General features: G+C 50.3%; 2 protein-coding genes across 2 annotated transcripts; one reads left to right on the top strand and one right to left on the bottom strand.

Annotated features, from left to right (window-relative positions):
* Positions 1-6: 6 nt before the first annotated feature.
* BO87DRAFT_329462 (signal recognition particle subunit SRP68) lies at positions 7-2,182 on the bottom strand. Its single transcript, XM_025620261.1, has 3 exons — positions 1,944-2,182; positions 717-1,850; positions 7-660 (listed from the first exon to the last, which is right to left on the bottom strand). Exons 1-3 carry the CDS (start codon positions 2,132-2,134, stop codon positions 153-155), a joined length of 1,833 nt encoding a protein of 610 aa, XP_025482058.1. The 5' UTR covers positions 2,135-2,182; the 3' UTR covers positions 7-152.
* Positions 2,183-3,015: 833 nt separating this feature from the next.
* Positions 3,016-19,075, top strand: BO87DRAFT_394864 (MCM-domain-containing protein; the record flags this gene model as incomplete). The annotated part of the gene is made up of 12 exons (XM_025625150.1): positions 3,016-5,266; positions 5,342-6,084; positions 6,151-6,496; positions 7,710-7,813; positions 7,859-7,968; positions 16,004-16,058; positions 16,330-16,376; positions 16,427-16,532; positions 16,587-16,850; positions 16,908-16,933; positions 16,979-18,976; positions 19,039-19,075. 12 exons carry the CDS (start codon positions 3,016-3,018, stop codon positions 19,073-19,075), a joined length of 6,087 nt encoding a protein of 2,028 aa, XP_025482057.1.
* Positions 19,076-19,106: the final 31 nt, after the last annotated feature.

Raw genomic sequence — 19,106 nt, 5'->3', positions numbered from 1 at the left:
TCGTTGGTCGCAGTATCATCATCATCAGATTTACTATGTACGCTAGATACACCTGGTGGGTGCTGACATGCAATAGCACATTACACACTATGTCATGGCAATGAAGCCGGTGGTGAGTTAGATACCCTTTCGTAGCCTGAACAATCAGAAGGCTACCGACCAAAGCCGAACCAGCCGCGTCGTCCACCCTTCTTCTCTTCCGGTTGTGGTTCCGGTTGAGCCTGAGCCCTGTCTACAGCAGGCGCACCTTGGCGAGGGTAGTCGATGTAGTTCCAAGCCACATCAAGGAACAAAGGTTTCACTGGGATCGGTTGCATCTGAGGGGGATAAGGAACAATGTTGGTCAGATCCAGAGCATCACCGGCGTAATCGTGTAGACGCTCAATTGCGGCGCGCTGAGTCACGGAGTTCGACTGTGCTTCAGCGGACATCTTCTCCAGAGTCACCAAACCGCGGTATTGCGCAACAAGGCCCTTCAAGGTGGATTCCAGAGTCTGGACCTGGCTACGGGAAATATCCAGCTTTGGTGGCCCCTCCGTTTCAGTCAAGGATTGCGGCGACCGTGCGGTCTCCGTGACAAGGGCCAAAGCCTGCGCAAACAGGGCGAGGGCATTGGTAGACTTGCCCAGGATTCCGTGTGATCTTCCAATGGTCAGACATCTAAGAAGTCTCCAGTTAGCATGTTATGTTGGCACTGAAGGGCTGCGCTGCTGTACCTTAGAGCACGGAAATACCGCCGCTTGGCATCTAACTCCCGGACAAACGCTGTGTCCGCTGCAACTCCAGGAAGCTCAAGAATGAATTCGATACTTTGAAGGGTAGAATCGTACAGGACGACTCTTTCGCGCAGCCGTGCCAGCTTCTTACCGGTGGCATCGTCAGAAGCCTTGGCACCCTTGGGTAGCTTGGTCGGGGCAAATTCGAAAGAAACGCCGTCGTTGTCTCCGCAAAGAACACGGTTACGTCCGATTCTCCACCCAACCAAATCATAGTTAACAGCAGTCCGCGTTATTTGCAGAGCCTGCATCCTCTTATCACTCGGGTCAACTCCCTCTCCGGCGAGATCATCGATTGCAGTCTTTGTAGCATCGACGGCATCTTGACTGGCGATGATAACGTTATCGTAGGCAGCGGCTTTATCTTTCGAAGAGGCATTTTTACCCTCGTCTTCCGCAAGCCATGTACTAAGACGAGATTCAGCTGCCGCTGCGGACGCGAGAGCCTGTGAGATTGCGGCATCTTCCAAACCAACTGTATGCGATCTCCATGTGATGCTTCCAGGGAGTTGCTGCACCTCCCCGTCAGCGGTCCTCCGTGTGCCTGCTGCATCCTCCTTCAGACAGTTGGGGTCCAACTTCTCAACCTCGGACCTGATGGTCGCGTCCGATGGGAAATAGCTAAGAGCCAAAGACGGGATGGGCTTTGACCGCGGAAGCTTCAGTTGATATGCTGCGTATCTTATACTGGGGTCGACAGTGCCGGAAAGAAGGTCTCGGAAGGCGTCCTTCTTGACTTGCTGACCCAGAGCTGCATAGACGACTCTGGATACGGAGTAGTTTTGAAGACACTGCTCCCAATTGCGCTTCTCCAAGAAGAATGCCCCCAAGAGGGATGCCAGGTATGCACGAGCTTCGAGGACATCAGTGTCCGTAGCTCCAGAAGTTTCCTGATCCTCGAGAACGAGCACCAATTGCTTCGCATATGTAACCGCCTTCCGGAGTTTTGAAATAATGTGACCCCTGGTCGTACCGCTAATTCCCTTGGCCGAAGGGTCTGCCGAGTGAGTGGTCTTCATGTGCATTGCGTTCGCCCATGCCCGTTCGGCGCTGATGAGTAGGGTGTGGACATATCTAAGATACTCGGAGTGTTAGTATAATTCTTATAGCGGACTCAGCCATAGCGTTGTTCGTAGAAAGATGTCAAACATGACTTTAGGAACATACTCCACATTGCTGTTCACATCTTCCGCCGTCACAGGTCGTTTGGCAATGTACTTGCTGCGTTTGGGGGTTGTCTGTCCAAGTCGCTGGCGGGCGCTGTGCAACTTGCGGGTCGTGTGCGCTCGATAAGCGTTGTAGTTTCCCGTCAAGAGACTCTCCTCCCTCTGGGAGAAAATAAAATCGGTGATCTCCATTTTGCCAGCAATATTCGACGACTGGGGGAGCTCGGGGCGATGGTGGTGTTCCCACCCGAATGAGTGCGGGCTGAGGTGGTCAGGACTCGGCCAAACAAATCCCCGGCTGATTTCGCGGGATTCTCTTTTCCAGCATCGGGAAAGCTTGCTGCTCGGCCATCTCGAAAATTATCCCACGTCAACCTCCCGGCCATCAACCCACACCCCTTGGCTTTCTTGCTTGGAGCTGTTGGTTCTGTCTTCTCTGAAGCCGGATCCTCTCTTAAATCTCTCCAGGAGGAGCAGCCATCTAACGGCAGGCTGTGAGCTTCGTGCACAAGATTGCTTTGCGTGGTATGGCCTGACTCCCTTAGCACTCTGCACATTCCTGCATGCCCAGCTCGCTGACCTCAATTGGCATCGAATACAGTTTGATCCCGATATGTTATGCATCGCAGTCAAGTTTCGGTGAAATTCAGGGTTTGGCACCGCAATTTCTCGAGGTAATGCTGGAACGGGCTGCCGGATGTCTTGAGAACGCGGGACGGCGTTTCTTCCGGGATCCCAATGGCGCCATTCGAGTTCGGGGTTCGATCTATTCAACTCTTGGGCAATTCAGTAGCGCGGGGGCGGAGCTTTTGGTTTTCCTGCAGGCACCGCAAAGATCCGCGTCGAATACTTCAACCGCCACCTCGACAACCGGAAGGACAGCCACGGACCCGCGGGCCCCCGTTCTCGAGTTTCTCTACCCCCCTCGCACACAGGAGTTTATAGCGACATGCTTGATACGTTCGCCAAGAAGGATTGTCCCGCGACGGAGAAGGAAGGCCGTCCCTGGCGTTTCCAGGAATTACTCGTCAGAGGCTGTTAGCCTAGACCGCAGGGTGGACGCTGAGGCTCACATGCTTGACGACTCTGCTGAAATAATTGCCGATGAGGACCGCGACACTGCCAAGACCGAACTTGGAGCGTTATTGGATAAGGAGGAGATCGAAGATTCCGATAAATTATGGAGCCTTTTCTCAAAGGCTGGTCACCCTCTCGACCTGACTTCTGCATTGCTGGCGAGACTAGGCAGCTCTGATCGTGACGTTGATAACAGAAGAGCCAGGCGACTTCTCAACTCCCTGCCTATCGAGTCCCGAACTTCTGAGGATTATTTGCACATGACCAAGTCCTGTATTGCTACGGGGAATCTTTCGGATGTGGATGGGATATGTCAGGAAGCAATCTCATACAGCCGCGGCGTCTTATGTTGGGCATACTGTTTTGCACAGTTTGTGAACTCTGAACAATGGGATTATGTGCAGGATATTTGGAGATCGAGGCCGTTGGGCGACAAGTCGCTGTGGCACACTGTCGCCCCTTGGCTACAGGTGTCTTCCGTGCATAAGCCTTTGTTAGCACTTGCTGATTACTTACAAGACCAGAGTCTCAACAGTCCAGTACGTCTTGCTGCTCGCTTCATACTCAATAATGTATTTTCTAGCACGGAGTTTGCCGAAGCTACTGCGACGGAGACCCTTCTAGCACTACTGCAAAAGTTCAACCATCTGGACTTGATCACTTCGCGGAATTATCTTGATCTTATCAACACCCTTCAAGAATCAGAGCAACGATCGACGTTTGTTCGATCTATCGTGGTTTATCGGAATTTCCGTTGGCAGATGGAGGAAGAGACTCCACCCCGAAAGCTTCTGGCTAAGCTGTTGAAGCGTCTCGCTTCTTTCGAGATCACGACCGGTATCTTATACTTCCTCGATGAGATTTCTCACTTCCATCGCAAACCGACAGAGGACGTCTACAGGCAGGCGCTTATTGTTTTTTCGAGAGCCGGTGATGTGGAGAATGTCCAGCATGTATTCGAGAGGTTCCTTTCGGACCACGGAAAGCCGCGAAGCCGCAAAATCGTGGCTCCACTTCTCTATGTCTACGCCAGAATTGGCGATGTTGAACAGACCACGCGTCAGTTCCGAAGAATTTCGGAAGAGTTTAACCTTCAACCGAATGACATATGTTGGAACATCCTGCTTACAGCTTATTCCAAAGCAGGAGATCTTTCAGGGACCTTCGCCATGTTCAAGAAGATGATGGAAGAGGGTGTTGAGCCCACCTCGCACACTTTTGGTATAATGATGGGTCTTTGTGCTAACCGGGGCGATGTTACTCATGTCCGTGATCTGCTCAGCCTAGCCCAACAACATAACGTGCAGATAACAGCCCCCATGATTGATACAGTTGTGGAGGCTTATTGCAACAACTCAGAGTGGGAGATGGCTGAGCACGTTGCGGAGACTTGCCTCGGCCTCGACGTCAAGGGTTCTCGCGTAAGAATGTGGAATATCTTGCTATGGAATTATGCTTTCCGGATGGATCTGGAAGCTATATCAAGGATACGCTCGCGGATGGATGCATCAGGACTGGAGCCCGATGATATGACCTATTCTGCTCTCATGCTCAGTCTTGTGCTTATAGGCCAGACGGATTCTGCCCGCCGCATCCTGAGGGCACTCCACCGAGGTCGCCGCGTTTACGCCACTGAATTTCACTACGCAGTCATCCTGTATGGCTACCTGAAGGACCGCAATCGGGACATGGTGCACATCATTTTCCGCGAAATCAAAGACAGATTCAATCAGCCGGGACTTGGCTCGAGACTCCTTGTGCTCAAGAGTCAGATCCAGCGAGATTTGCAACTTTTGGCACAGGGCGGTCAGGTCGGCAACCACGCAAACATTCGTCTCGAAAATTCCGAGAAATTCCTCGCAGAGACTCTTGCAGATTACCACTCTACCAAGTTGGCGACGAAGTACCCCTTGCTGGGTTCTGGTAGGATGTCTGCCAGGAAGGGATTCCCTGCTGTTTATTACGAATATATGATCTCTGCCTATGGTATGAAGGGGGCTTATCTGTCGGCTCGGAGGCTTTTCGATGACTATACCGCTAGTCATCCACCCAAAGACTCTGATGAAGAGAATTACCATGACATCGCGCCTCTTCGTTTGCTGTCTGCTTTGATGCTCGCGCATCTGAAGGCTGAACAGTACCAACAGGTGGAAGAATGCTGGAACCTGGCTTTCACTCGTGCATTGAAGATAGCTAGTCCCACTTCTCCTGAGATTGATGAGTGGCTTAGTCGTCAACTCAACCCAGGTACACCGCCCTTGCCATCTCATGCCGAGCTCTTGGTGAATCCCGACGACTCCCAAGCTAGGCCATCCGAGTCAGCTACGACAAAGAAGGACCCGATTCTACCAGCGTACCGCTTCATGCTATCTCGCCCTCTTTCACTGTATCTGCGTTCTTTGGCTTATGGAAACGAGGTTTCGAAGATCTCCGAGGTCATAGCAAAGTATGTGGAGGCAGGTTTCTCCATGACAACCTTCAATTGGTCCACTTTTGTGCAGATGCTTGCGTCCTCCGACAGGTTGTCTGATCAGATTGAAGCTTTTACTGTCTTTGAACATAAGTTCATGCCCAACTTCCCTGGGTGGGATAATCTTCGTCGAGGATATGGTGCACGACCTCCGGGGGTGCCTTCAACCATTGATGCGATGGAGAATCCTAAACGGGCAAAGCCACCTAATGTACTGGGCAGATTGGGCCGGCGCTACTGGAGCAAGATCCAGCCGGACTTCATGCAGCCCACGTACGTGTCCATGGTATATCTGGCTGCTGCATTGAGGCGACTTCGCGAACAGAGCATTCACGAGGGAGGCACGGATCTTCAAGCTATATACGATGCGGCGCCTAAGACGATCGCAGCAGTTGCTAGACTTCCTTACCTCCGTGAGAAGTTCCAGGGTGTGCTCCTCCGGCGTCGGCAGGAGAAAGGCGAGATGGTTGATGAACTTGGACGTGATCGTTATGTGTGGACAGGCGGTATTCTTGGTGTGGGCGGCCTGACTAGGTCTAAGTCACGGAATGAACCTACTGCTGAAAAGGCGGGGCAAGACAGTAGCAATATTCGAGTCGAAGCACAAGATGCCACTTCTGAGCCAACTGATGAGCCTCCAATTAATGTTGGTATCTCCGAGTTGGACGATGATGAGCAAGATTCCGATGTTGCACCCTCGCCTTTCAGAAATACCCTCGACTACCCCGATGAATATGACATGGAGGCCGAGACGCTGCTCGAGGAAAGAGACAAGGAACTCGGAACGAAGGAGGAATTGATGGACGATGAAAGTCTCGTGGAAGATGATGAAGATGAGTTCGACGATCTGGAGGAGGACATGGAGGTCGAAGGAGAAGAAGGAGAAAATGAAGTAGAGGACGAAGAATGGGTGGCAGAGGAGGCAGAAGAAGGAGAAGATGTTTCTGATGCCGAAGAACAGGACATATATGAGCCCCAAAACGAGGGACAAACCCCTCTAGGCGAGGGTGAGACTCGTTGAGTTGAAAGTGTATTTCTAGGATGTACCCCAGACGGGGTGTGATGTTCAAGTTGGGCGAGTATGTATATATGTATAAAGAGATCTGAATGTATAGTAGTATAGTCAAAGCATAGCACCTGATCATTATTGAAATTGTACACTATTGATGAAGAGTTCCATGACAGCTTGGTTTCTTTGCCCTCAATTCTGCTTTGAGCCTAATTGCAAATCACCATCAATTAGTTCTCGAATACTCACCGTCGATTCCCCCTCTCAATCTTTCACTGTATCATTCTTGGGAGCTACTAACTTGATTGCAACCCACATCAGGTGACGGCAAAATTTTGCGAAGTGCGATAGTTCCATGTCAGCGCTAACAACAGGCTCAAGTGCACATGGCATGTTATCCAGTCGATAACCCAGATGAATTGACTTTCACATGCTACGTATTTCCTCAAGCATGCGAGTCAGTAGCCACGTGGGGGCCAAAAAGCGGGAATTCATGAAGGAAGGAGGCTTATACAAATTGAACTAATCCACTTTGACCTTAGGGACTCTTGCCCTACTGCTAGTAGCCATTGAGGCTGTTCCATTATCCCGGAATTTCTCCGTCTATCCATCCAGACCAGAAGCTTATCCTTTTTAGACTCATAAAGCCGCGTCACCAGACACAAACTAGCACATGTTCACCGGCCATCATCATGTTTTGGGACTAGATACTGTATCTTTAGGCAGAAGGGAGAAATGAGCTCTTTCCGGATCGGTAATCAGGCCCGTACCTTCCGATGGTCGGTTCTCCAAACTGGGACTTGTGTATCGCTTCAGATTTGTCTACTCAGGTCAGTTCCTTTTTCTCCTTCGACATTCACAGGCTGTTTGATCTACGATAACATCGTGATCTGCAATATCATGATTGATTGCCCTTAGGCCAACTCACATAGCTAACGTGAGTAGGATGTAGAAAAACCGCAGCAAATTCGATTAACACAGCCTTTCATGAGGTGGAGAATGCTCTCTTATCTTTTCTCGCTGGTAAAGCTGGCAGCAGGTATCCTCTCGTCAGATCCTGCCATACAAATCAAGCTAGCTAGCTGATCCTTTGCTTCGCTAGCGCGGACAAAATACCTGAAGAGCCTTCTGATATACTACTCTGAAGATTAGAAACTTTCAAACGAGTATTGGCAGGACTTGTGCCCCCCAGGCTGCAAAGGTGTATATAGGGCCAAAGTCCCTGAGCCTTCCTGTATCTTTCATCAACTCATCGCTCAGGTCTCTCACTGTCCTTGCCTCGTTCTTTTCAGCACCCATCACCAGGTATGGGAGCGTCACTTCCAATATGCCCTGAATCTATGAATACGTACTGATTAAGATTCGCTCTTTAGTGTGCATGAACCTCCTGCAACTTACTTGTCTCCTCATAATCGACCTTTGTGCTCTGTATCACCGCTACACCGACGGAGAATGGTCAAGCTCAGCAAGGTCCTGTGTGGCGTTCTCGCATGCGGGCTTATTGATCCATGTGTTGCTGGAGACAATGAAACAACATATGATGTGATCACCACACCAATCGTTGCAGACTGGGATGATGGTTATGGAAATATGACTGCGACGTTGAAGGTCATCAATGCCGACTACGCCTGGCAATGGGCGAATGTCACATCCGACACGACAGACTTGGAGAAAAGAACGGGCATCACGATCCAGAAAATCGTGACTACCGCGAAAGTCTCCTCCCACGTGATCTTCACAGTCAAGGCCGGGCTTGAAATCTGGGAGTTTTTGGCGGGTCTCATCAAGTCGAAGTCGGACGCGGACTCGTGCACCTTGACCTACGGTACAGATGTCAGCGGGGAGAAGGTGCTGGGATATGCGTACAAGGCGACGACGACGGGGTCCAACTGCGATACGACCGCAGAGAAAAAGACCATCCTGGCCGCTGTCGAGAAATGTGTGACTACTCTGCACAACAGTGGTACCACTGTGGGATGCTGTCAGTTCAGCCATGGAGGCACTTGGCGTGGACATTTGCGGCTGAGCGCTGAACCCAGCGTTTACCCGGTACATGCTGTGGATTGCTGAGGTTAGAGTAGGGTCAGATGGAGGGATACAACGACCGGATACTGAGGAGTTCAAGTTAGATCGATGTAAATGTTGTACTGATTCAAGATGCAAGGCAGTCATCCTTGTTTTGTTATTAATATGCTGAACATCGAAGTCCTAAGACATAATTGTGCGCGAACTGTACATTTGTTTGAGGAAGATATGCTGCTTATCTCCTTAGAGCCCCTCATAAAGTTGCATTCTTTCTATGCTCAGTTACTAACAAGCAACTACTTGATAGTGATACGAGGTTCATTATTCTTCCAACACAGAGCAGAGTCTGGAAACATAGAAACGCAAGTAGAACCATTTCTTTATCCGTAAAAAAAAAAAAAAAAAGAAAAAGAAAAAACATTTTTTTTTCTCTTTCAACAACCACATAAAGCTGTACTGCAATGTATTCTAGATCGAAAGACCCCTCCGTTCTTCCAATTATCACAGACCTACTCAGTATTAGTAGTTCGTTTGTCCTCGACACCCAATTCCTCCTCAACCCAACTAACAACATTCTCACACGCTTTTTTAGGCTCCCGTTTATACTGCAACAGAAACCGCTGGACATCAGCAATACTGAACCGACCCTCAGGCAGATTTTTCGAAAACTGCTCCGCAAGGGTTTCCAGCTTTTCTTTCTCATTCTCGAACGCTTGCTTTTCCTGATCACCCTGACGGTCACAGCTGTATAGACTTAAGAACAAGTCCTTCAGCTCCTGGCGAGACGGAAGCTCGAATCGTATATGCAAGTCCACGCGTCCCGGGCGTATCAATGCGCGGTCTAGTTGCTGCGGCGCGTTGGTTGTCATGATCAGAATGCGGCCCTCGTGGGAAGAGACGCCGTCGATTGCGTTGAGTAAACCGGATAGAGGTATTGCGGATGCGTTTGCCGTATATGGGGTTGGTTCTGGTGCTCTCGGATGTCCTAGTGTTTTTGTGTTATCATCTGGGTAGGTACTATTACTTGTGTTGGTGGTAGTAGGGACCATGGGTTCATTTCTGTTCAGTCCTGCGGCGTCAACATCTTCCAACAACACGACACACTGCGTCGGGATATCCGAGAACATGCGGATAAATCCTGGCTCCTTCATTGTTGGATCTCGCAAGCTTAGGACGTAGATGTCTAGACCGAATACTCCGGCGAGGGCGGACGCAAGGCTAGTCTTGCCTGTGCCTGGAGGTCCAGAAAAGAGGTAACCGCGTCGATAAGGGATACTGTGATTGGCGTACCATTGTCTGGTTTTGGGGTGTAGGTATTCGGATATATCCTGGAGGATCCTTTTTTTCTTGCTCTCGTTCAGGGTGATGGTGGAGATATCTCGGAGTGGGCGAGTCGCGATGGGCCCATCGAGCGGATATCCCGATAGAAGGGTTGGGTGCGGTAAATTGAGATGGTGGATTCGGATGCCTTGCAAGAATAGGCATGGACTTCTTCGAGGAAGGATCTGAGTGATGAGAGGGATAGGCTGAGACATTGAAGGGTCAAGTGGGTATTGTCTTCCCTGTGCATCAGGGGGTTGGAGTAATTGAGGCTGCTGGGCGAATGACAGAAGTAAACCCATGTCTGGTTGAAGCGAAAACGTCGAGACGCACGGAATGGCTTCAGTTCGATTGACGATCGTCTGCCATCCTCCTTGCAGGGGGGGAGCGTTCCATTAGTGTGAATGATTTCCTGCAATTGTGAAAGCCTTGTGATTCTTCTTGCGTCGGAATTGTTTGCGGTGTGCGCTAGAACGGAGAGGAAATTGCGATGCTGGAATACATGGTCTGACATCCAGCGGATGATGTCGTGATAGAGAGGATCATCGACTTTTACATGAATGGTTGACAGACATGTCTTTGCGGCGTAGCCGTAGACGATATTCCCAGTCGAGCGGAGGGAAGTTATGATGCCAATTACAAGGAGTCCCAAGTTCACCACGATGAGAGGATCGAGGTGCAGAGTGTTGCGAATCATATCCAGGAGTGGACTGATTATATTGGCGCCTGTAAGATGACCTGATGATGCCAACTCCATCTTGACCGTGTGTCTCCTGGGTTTCGTGAACGAAGAAGCTTCAACTCTGCTTGGAGTGCTGTTTTTTCTACATACCATGCTGGTCTGTAACAGAATGCTATTGTTGTTGAAGAGGTAGGTAACTACCGATGACCGACAAAATGTGCACGTCTGAGTGAATGGCATACCAAAGCAGCAGTGAATCGTCAGCCTTTGGACCACATGGTAGGGCTCGTCTAGAACTCAGACTGCTGACTTCGAAGTCAATAAGTAGCTGCAAAATCATCCTGGAAGGCTGATCGCATCTGTTCTATGCTATCATGTAGATGTGAACTCAGACCATACCAATTCAGCTGAGTGCTATACTCCATCGTTAGTGATCAGGACACGGCTCCATATCCTTCTGCATGCGCAGTGGTATAACTTGCTTCTTGAACCCCGTCTTTCCTCAGGATCATCTCCCATATTTCTCTCATACACCACCAATTTCCCATCTATCGCTACATCAAAGTCTCCCCAGGGTCACCAACATGAACCCCTGCACAGTGAGACTCACACTCCCCGAACATGGGCACCAAAGGGTTTGTCCAGTGCCCTAACGACGAGGCTCTCGCTTACCCACACGGCGATTGCGTTTTACCAGCTGGTGTGGAAATTGAACTGTATGAGCAGGTGGTTATTATCAGGATGCTGTTGTTGTTCTTAAAGATGGCAGTACTGGAAAGGGATACATTGGTCTCGCTTTGTGCTTGTACTTATGAAGATTGAGGGGCAATTGCAGTTAAAAGTAATTTCTCATTTTTCTATAACCTCCTACTTATTTTCGATAGGCCTTCTTTCCTATCTTGCCACGACGGATTCAAGGTTGTGTCTGTTGTGGGCTGGTGGCCATATCTAGCTAACAAGTCCCCCAATGGCAAATCAGACTAATAATTTAACTTCTTCACCCCATAACCTTACCAGTGCCCTATGCGTACGTTAGCTACATCGCATAGAGCCGAGCTGCCGCGGCCTGCGGGATGGGTCTCCTACCTGATGCTCGCAAAGTCAACCTATTTGAGGCAAGTGAAGCCGAATCTCCGACTGGCAATGACCGAAGACCGATGTTGTTTGACCCGAAATCTCGGCTTTTGGAGACTTGAGCAGCCACTCACAGGTGGTCAAGTGTTTCGATTCTTCAAGATCTCGCATTCAAGCTCAATGATAAGATAAGATTCTCGGGAATTTGCGCAGGCACGGAGACTCTCAATCTTCTATGCCAGACACGCTACTAAATGATCAACATCCCATGTTGCAGGCCGTGAAATTAGTATCTAGAACATACGTAAGTGTCTTGGTAGTGCTAAAGAGTAAGTGGTTCAAAGCTTCGGTTCAAGTGAGCCACCACTGTAGGATCCAATGGTATAATAATGGCGTGAGTCTCAGTTCTGTCTACTCTGTTTCCACAATTGCAACCATTCAATTTCTTTTGTTCTATATCCTATCGCTCTTTCTAGGGTCGAAGACCCGTCCCTTCCCTTCATTTGCAATGTACTGCCTGGCTGCTGCCATTCTTGTCGGTGTCGCATCTGCAGCATCGCTGAACAGTGTGTGTACGACTGACTATGTCACGTCCGTTCTGCCCACTGCTAGCGATGACATTCCATCTGGAATCACCATCGATACCAGCTCTGTATCTGCCAGTGTCTATCGCAACTATTCCCTCACCGATTCTATTTTCTGGGAGGACTTGACCATCAACTTCTGCGAGGTATCTTTTGCCTACAGCCACCAGAACGGTGACGACCGCGTAGTTGTCCAGTATTGGATGCCGAGCCCAGACACATTCCAGAACAGATTTCTCGCTACAGGTGGTTCCGCGTATGAGATCAACAACGGTTCAGGAGGAGGTGATGTCGCTGGAGGGGTCGCCTTTGGGGCCGCCACTGGCTACACGGACGGCGGATTCCCTTACTGGGGTGGCACTGACTTCGATGATGTTGTCATTCTCGGAAATGGAACTGCCAATTGGCCTGCCATCTACAACTGGGGATATCAGGCCATCGCCGAGATGACCCAGATTGGAAAGGCTTTTACCAATAACTTCTTCGACGTTGGGAGTAACGCTACCAAGTTGTACACCTACTTCATCGGTTGCTCTGAAGGTGGACGTGAGGCCATGAGTCAAGCCCAGCGTGCCCCCGAATTATATGATGGCATCGTTGCGGGTGCCCCTGCTATGCGCTACGGCCAGCAGCAGGTGAATCACATCGCTCCTCCCATCCAGATTCAGACCATTGGATATTATCCGCCTTCTTGCGTATTCGATACGGTGATTAACGCAACGATTAATGCCTGTGATGGCATGGATGGCAAGGTTGATGGGGTGGTTGCAATTTCAACGTCTCCTCAATGCTGGGTAAATCTTACTACAGCGAGGCTGGTTCGACCAGCAGCCTTGGCTTGGGATACGGAAAGAGGAGCAAGAGACAGACGACCTCAGCCACTCCCGCGCAGAATGGAACTATCAACGCCAAAGATATTGAGGTGATCGAGGATCTTCTGACTGGACTGGTATGAACCATTTCCCAACACCTGCGCTCCTTTGCCTTCAGACTGCTGACCTGGTTCCCAAATAACAGAAAGATTCGAACGGTGACCTCGTATACTTTCCTTTCCAGCCTACTGCCGGCTTTGGAGACACCACTGTCTACGACAGCACCACGGATTCTTGGACGATCACTTCTCCTAACTCCAACGGAGAATGGATTACCAAGTTCCTAAACTGGCAGAATGTCACAGAAATGGACATGTGGGGAGTCACCAACGATGACCTAAAGGCATGGATGATCGAAGGAATGACCAAATACATGGACTCTCTTCAGACCACGCTTCCTGACCTCACCCCCTTTCACTCCAAGGGAGGCCGTCTGCTTCACTACCACGGGGAGGCCGATAGCAGTGTGCCCCCGACCGGATCTATTCAATACCACGAATCGGTTCGCAAGGTCATGTAACCTGACCTCTCTTTTGCTGATGGTAATGAGAAACTCAACGACCGGTATCGGTTCTATCTCGTCCCTGGTGCAGCCCACTGCGCGACCAACGATGAGCAACCCAATGCTGGCTTCCCTCGGGACAATTTTGCCCACATGGTCAAGTGGGTGGAAGAAGGTGTGGTGCCCACTACAATCAATGCCACCGTGACTTCTGGAGAGCATGCTGGCGAGGTCCAAGAGCTTTGCACTTGGCCGTCGCGCCCATACTGGACTGACAAAAACACCATGATCTGCGAACAGAACGCAACCTCTATCCAGGCCATGCTCTGGAAGTTGAGCGCTTACCTTACGCCTATCTATTAGGGAGCCAAACGAAGAGGTATCCAAGGATGGAATGTGCGTGTTTTGTGTTTGTGGTTTCTAGGACTGGATCCAACTTAGCATGGAACGAGGATTGAGGAAACGCTTATTTTTCATTTCAAGTCACTTCAATTCAATCTGTATTCCAACAACTGTGAAGGATCTTACCTTGAATATATCCTTCTATCAAATTAAAATTACTCACTTATTCACGAGACCGCCATGATGAAGTTCCCTGTGGTACTAGACGCACTATTAGCCTGGCTCTTACGAAAAGATCTTGCTTACCCAAGCCCAGTCAAGAACAAGCCTTATCCCAAAGCTGACGGAGATCGGATGTTACAATTGCCCCCGACCTCCGAAACGTCCAGCCGCACACATACCAACACCTCTACTCTATCTAACTATCTACACTAGGCCACACTCATCCATGCTCTGGATGGGGCTGGAGAATTTCCATTTGTCCGATAGTTCCCCCGGTCATTGTGGGGAAGACCCCGCATGACATCCATGCTCTGGGGTATGTGGGAATGGCACGACTCTCGAAATTCCATGCTATGGCTTCAGTCTGCTTGCATTTAGTGTTGAAGCTATGCTAGTCCGAGTAAGAAAAAGCGAGAAAGGTGCCCAATGACCAAGGTTTCGCGGAGCACGGCTATCTCAAGTCGGTCATAGACACCAAAACTGGATAGTGATGTCTTTGGCCTCGTGGTGGGTTGATTCCGAACAATGGAGGGACTGGGAATCTTTTGACTTAGAGGCGGTTTTTTTTGGCCTATATAAAGGGGGACAATACTGCACCAGTGGGAGTCAGAGTTGTCGGCTAACCCATTTCATCTAAGAACAAGTTAGAGCGCTAAAGTTCATAACCATGCTCGCCGCAACACTTCTCAGCCTGACAACAGTCGCTGCCGCTCTTCCAGCATCCACCTATGATGGTCCGTTATCTTTTCTGTCTCAATTCAGTTTTCTACACTAACACTTCACACTACCTACAGCCCTCCCAACCACGGGGACTGTGATAAACCTAGATATTACCGCCTTGAACGAGACCTATACTGTTCAAGAGGACGACACTTTGTCTGCCATTGCTGCCAAATACGGCATGGGAACCTGTGATCTCGCCAGGTTGAATATCCTTGCTGATCCCAACTTCATTTATGCTGGCGAGGTGCTTCGCATCCCCGCTCAACCGACCTTCCCAGATGATCTGAGTTGCTTCAGCACCAACAACACCGAGACCACCAACACTTGTATCGATAGTGGACCACACGTGTATACGATCATGCCTGGAGACACCATTCAGAAGATTGCCAATGAACGATTTAACATCACGGTCGAGTCCGTCATCAATCAGACCGCTCAAACTGGATATATTGCCGCCTTGAACCCTGGCCCTTATGATGTCCTTCAGACGGGCGAGACAGTGAAGATTCCCATCTGTGACAATACGGCATGTACCATGACACAGTTTACTCTTGGCTATGGCACCCTGCAGGACTTCGCTACTTACTATGGGGTCGCCGTGGGACAGATTATGGCGTTGAACTTGGGCTATAATCATTCGGAAGCTGCGGTTCCTTTAGGAGTGATTTATGATTGTAGCGCTGTGGATGAGGCTTGAGAGATGTTTATTTTTCATGTAATTATATGCAAGTATTTTGGAAGTAAAGGAAGATATTAGGAGGAATATACAAAGGTATTACTAGTGCTGTTGTACGGCGTAATTAATTGTTAGAGCGCAAGTCCTAGTATGCACGTATTATATGCATTCGTTATGTATGGCTGACTCATCTAATACACTGACACGGTAGCACGCGTCCTTCTGGCGGACGCGCTCCAATATTACCCGATTGAGCTGTCGCGTATGGCAACCTGAAAGATCCTCCCGGCAACCCACCCTTTCTTCCCCATCAACGAGCATCAAAAATCACCTCGACATTTCTCCCCGCTCGCTTTTCTCCCACTGGACCCCACCCTTCTAGCTGCTTTCTGTTTTCACGCTTCATTGCCAATTCTGCCCAGATACCCCTTATTTTCTTCTTATTAGCAGTCCGTGGGAAAGTCCGCCGCCATGGAGGGACAGTTTGACGACGCCGCACAGGATCGAGTGCGTGCCGCCGTTGAGTTTCTTGACCCCAGTAAGCCCGGACAGACTTGCTCCAATGGGTTGCATTAGGCTAACTCGATTCTAATATAGGTGATGCGAGAGCGCGCAGGTCCGTTGCTCACCAACCTATATCCCACAACTATGGATGACCACGCCATGGCAGACGCTAACCAGCGACTAGTTACCGGGCAGATATTTTGTTGATGTTGAATCGGGGATTGCGTCGATTGATAGTATGCATATAACCTCACACATTGGACATAGCATATGGGTTCCGGAAGCTAATGCCCTACGTTGCGCAGGTTAGCATCGATGAGATCCGAGCGCATAACCGTGAGATGGCCGATGGGTAGGAAACAATCGCTCCCTCATACAGACGCTCTGGCTAATCGCTCACAGCCTTCTCACGTCACCATATGAATACTCTGATGCCTTCGAAAAGGCCCTCAAAGAGATCATCAAGACTTTGCCGAATAGGCCATCGAGGGAAACGGGAGACGATGTGGTATGGGAAACAGGGCACCTCCACGATGCTCGTTTAGCTTCTAACAGTATCTAGAACTACCATTGCGGCTTTGTTGGCGCATTTGGAGAATATTCCTGCAACCCTAGGACGCTCGGTTCCTCCCACCTGAACCGAATGATCTCCCTCGAGGGTATCGTCACGAAGTGCTCTTTGGTCCGACCCAAGATCATTCAGAGTGTGCATTGGAGCGAGCGCGGTCAGAAGTTCCTTACAAGAAAGTACATCGATGCGACGATGACGGCCAGTGGTGCCACGAGCATGAGCATCTATCCCCAGGAAGACGAGGAGAAGAATCCGGTATGTTCGCTTGGTACAGTACCTATATCCTGAGGCTAATACTTTTCGTCATATTAGCTTGTCACAGAGTACGGTTTCTCCACGTATATGGACCACCAGACTATCTCGATCCAAGAAATGCCTGAGAGAGCCCCGGCTGGCCAGCTACCTCGGAGTGTGGATGTGATTGTTGACGATGATCTGGTTGATCGGGCTAAGCCAGGAGACAGAATCCAGTTGGTCGGAGTTTACCGCTCTCTGGGTAACAGAAACGCTTCGTCTACGTCTGCTACATTCCGCACGCTTGTCCTTGCGAATAACATTATCCAACTGTCTTCGAAATCCGGTGGAGGAATCGCGCAGGCCACCATTACCGACACCGACATCCGTAACATCAACAAAGTCTCCAAGAAGAAGGGCGTTTTTGAGCTCTTATCGCACTCGCTCGCGCCCAGTATCTATGGACATGATTACATCAAGAAGGCCATCCTGCTCATGCTGCTCGGTGGTATGGAGAAGAACCTGGACAACGGCACTCATTTGCGTGGTGATATCAACATTCTCATGGTCGGTGACCCTTCGACCGCCAAGTCTCAACTGCTTCGTTTCGTTTTGAACACCGCCCCGCTTGCGATTGCCACGACAGGTCGAGGATCTTCCGGTGTCGGTCTTACGGCTGCCGTCACGTCTGACAAGGAAACTGGCGAGCGGAGACTTGAAGCTGGTGCCATGGTTCTGGGTGATCGCGGTGTGGTCTGCATTGATGAGTTCGACAAGATGAGCGATGTCGATCGTGTGGCTATCCACGAAGTCATGGAGCAGCAGACTGTCACCATTGCGAAGGCCGGTATTCACACGAGTTTGAACGCCCGATGCAGTGTTCTGGCCGCCGCCAATCCGATCTACGGACAATACGACCCCCACAAAGACCCCCACAAGAACATTGCCCTTCCGGATTCTCTATTGTCGCGTTTCGATTTACTCTTCGTCGTGACCGATGACATTGAGGATTCCAGGGACAGAATGGTGTCAGAGCACGTCCTCCGTATGCACCGCTACCGCCAGCCCGGCACTGAGGAGGGTGCTCCTGTCCGCGAACAGCTTCACCAAACGCTTGGTGTCGGCCTCGAGGATACGCAGGACTCGAACCAGCCTACAGATGTTTACGAGAAGTTCAATGTCATGCTTCACGCCGGCATGGCCCACATGAGCCGGTCCAAGAGCAAGAACATTGAAATCTTGAGCATTCCCTTCATCAAGAAATACATTCAGTACGCCAAGTCTCGTGTCAAGCCCGTCTTGACTAAGGGTGCCGCCGACCACATTGTCGCAACATATTCCGCTCTGAGAAACGACGAACTGTCTGGTAACCAGCGCAGAACATCGCCCATTACTGCTCGTACCTTGGAAACCTTGATCCGTCTATCCACGGCCCACGCCAAGTCACGCCTCTCGAACAGAGTCGAGGAGCGCGATGCCAAGGTCGCAGAGTCTATCCTCCGGTTCGCCATGTTCAAGGAAATCGTTGAAGATGAGCGCCGCAAGAGGAGAAAGGTCGCTTCGTTTGACGAAGATTCAGACAGTAGCGACTCTGATTCTGACGACGATAACACTCCTGCGCAAACATCCAGCGCCACCCCCAGAGCATCCAGGAGAGGCGGTCTCCGATCCCGTGCAGCCAACGCTCGTTTCGCCACCAACGAGGACACAGAGATGGATGCGGACGGAGATGCTGTCTCCGAGGATGGCGATGGCTTGTACAATTCTAGTCCCCGCGGTCAACGACTCCGCTCTAGCCAAACGTCCCGCGCACAGACACAAACACAAAGTCAGTCCCGGATGTCTGTGGCTTCATCTCGACCCGCGTCACAGCTGGTCGAGTCCCAGACAGACAACTCGCAGTCGCAGAACACGATTGCTTCATCTGAGCCGATCCAGCCTGCTCGCTTGACGGTCTTCAGGCAAGCACTGGGTCCTCTGATGGGCACACGACTATTCACCCACGGTGACACCGCCGACGTCGAATCGCTTATCGGAGCTGTGAACACTGCGCTGCGCAACACGCCTTCCCTCGGCGAATCGCACGTCTTCCAGCGCGGGGAAGCTATCCAGGCCCTGAGGGCTATGAACGAGAGGAACGAATTAATGTATGCTCCCCAAAACATTCCCCCCAAATTTGTCCTAAATACTAACGAAATTCCCCGAATAGGTACCTTGAGGATGACGAAACCGTCTACAGAATCTAATCAAAAATAAACAAAAACCACGGAAACTCAT

This window comes from Aspergillus neoniger (genome assembly GCF_003184625.1).
Source record: "Aspergillus neoniger CBS 115656 unplaced genomic scaffold BO87scaffold_8, whole genome shotgun sequence".
Lineage (NCBI taxonomy): Eukaryota > Fungi > Ascomycota > Eurotiomycetes > Eurotiales > Aspergillaceae > Aspergillus > Aspergillus neoniger.
This window is presented reverse-complemented; position numbering and strand designations above follow the sequence as displayed.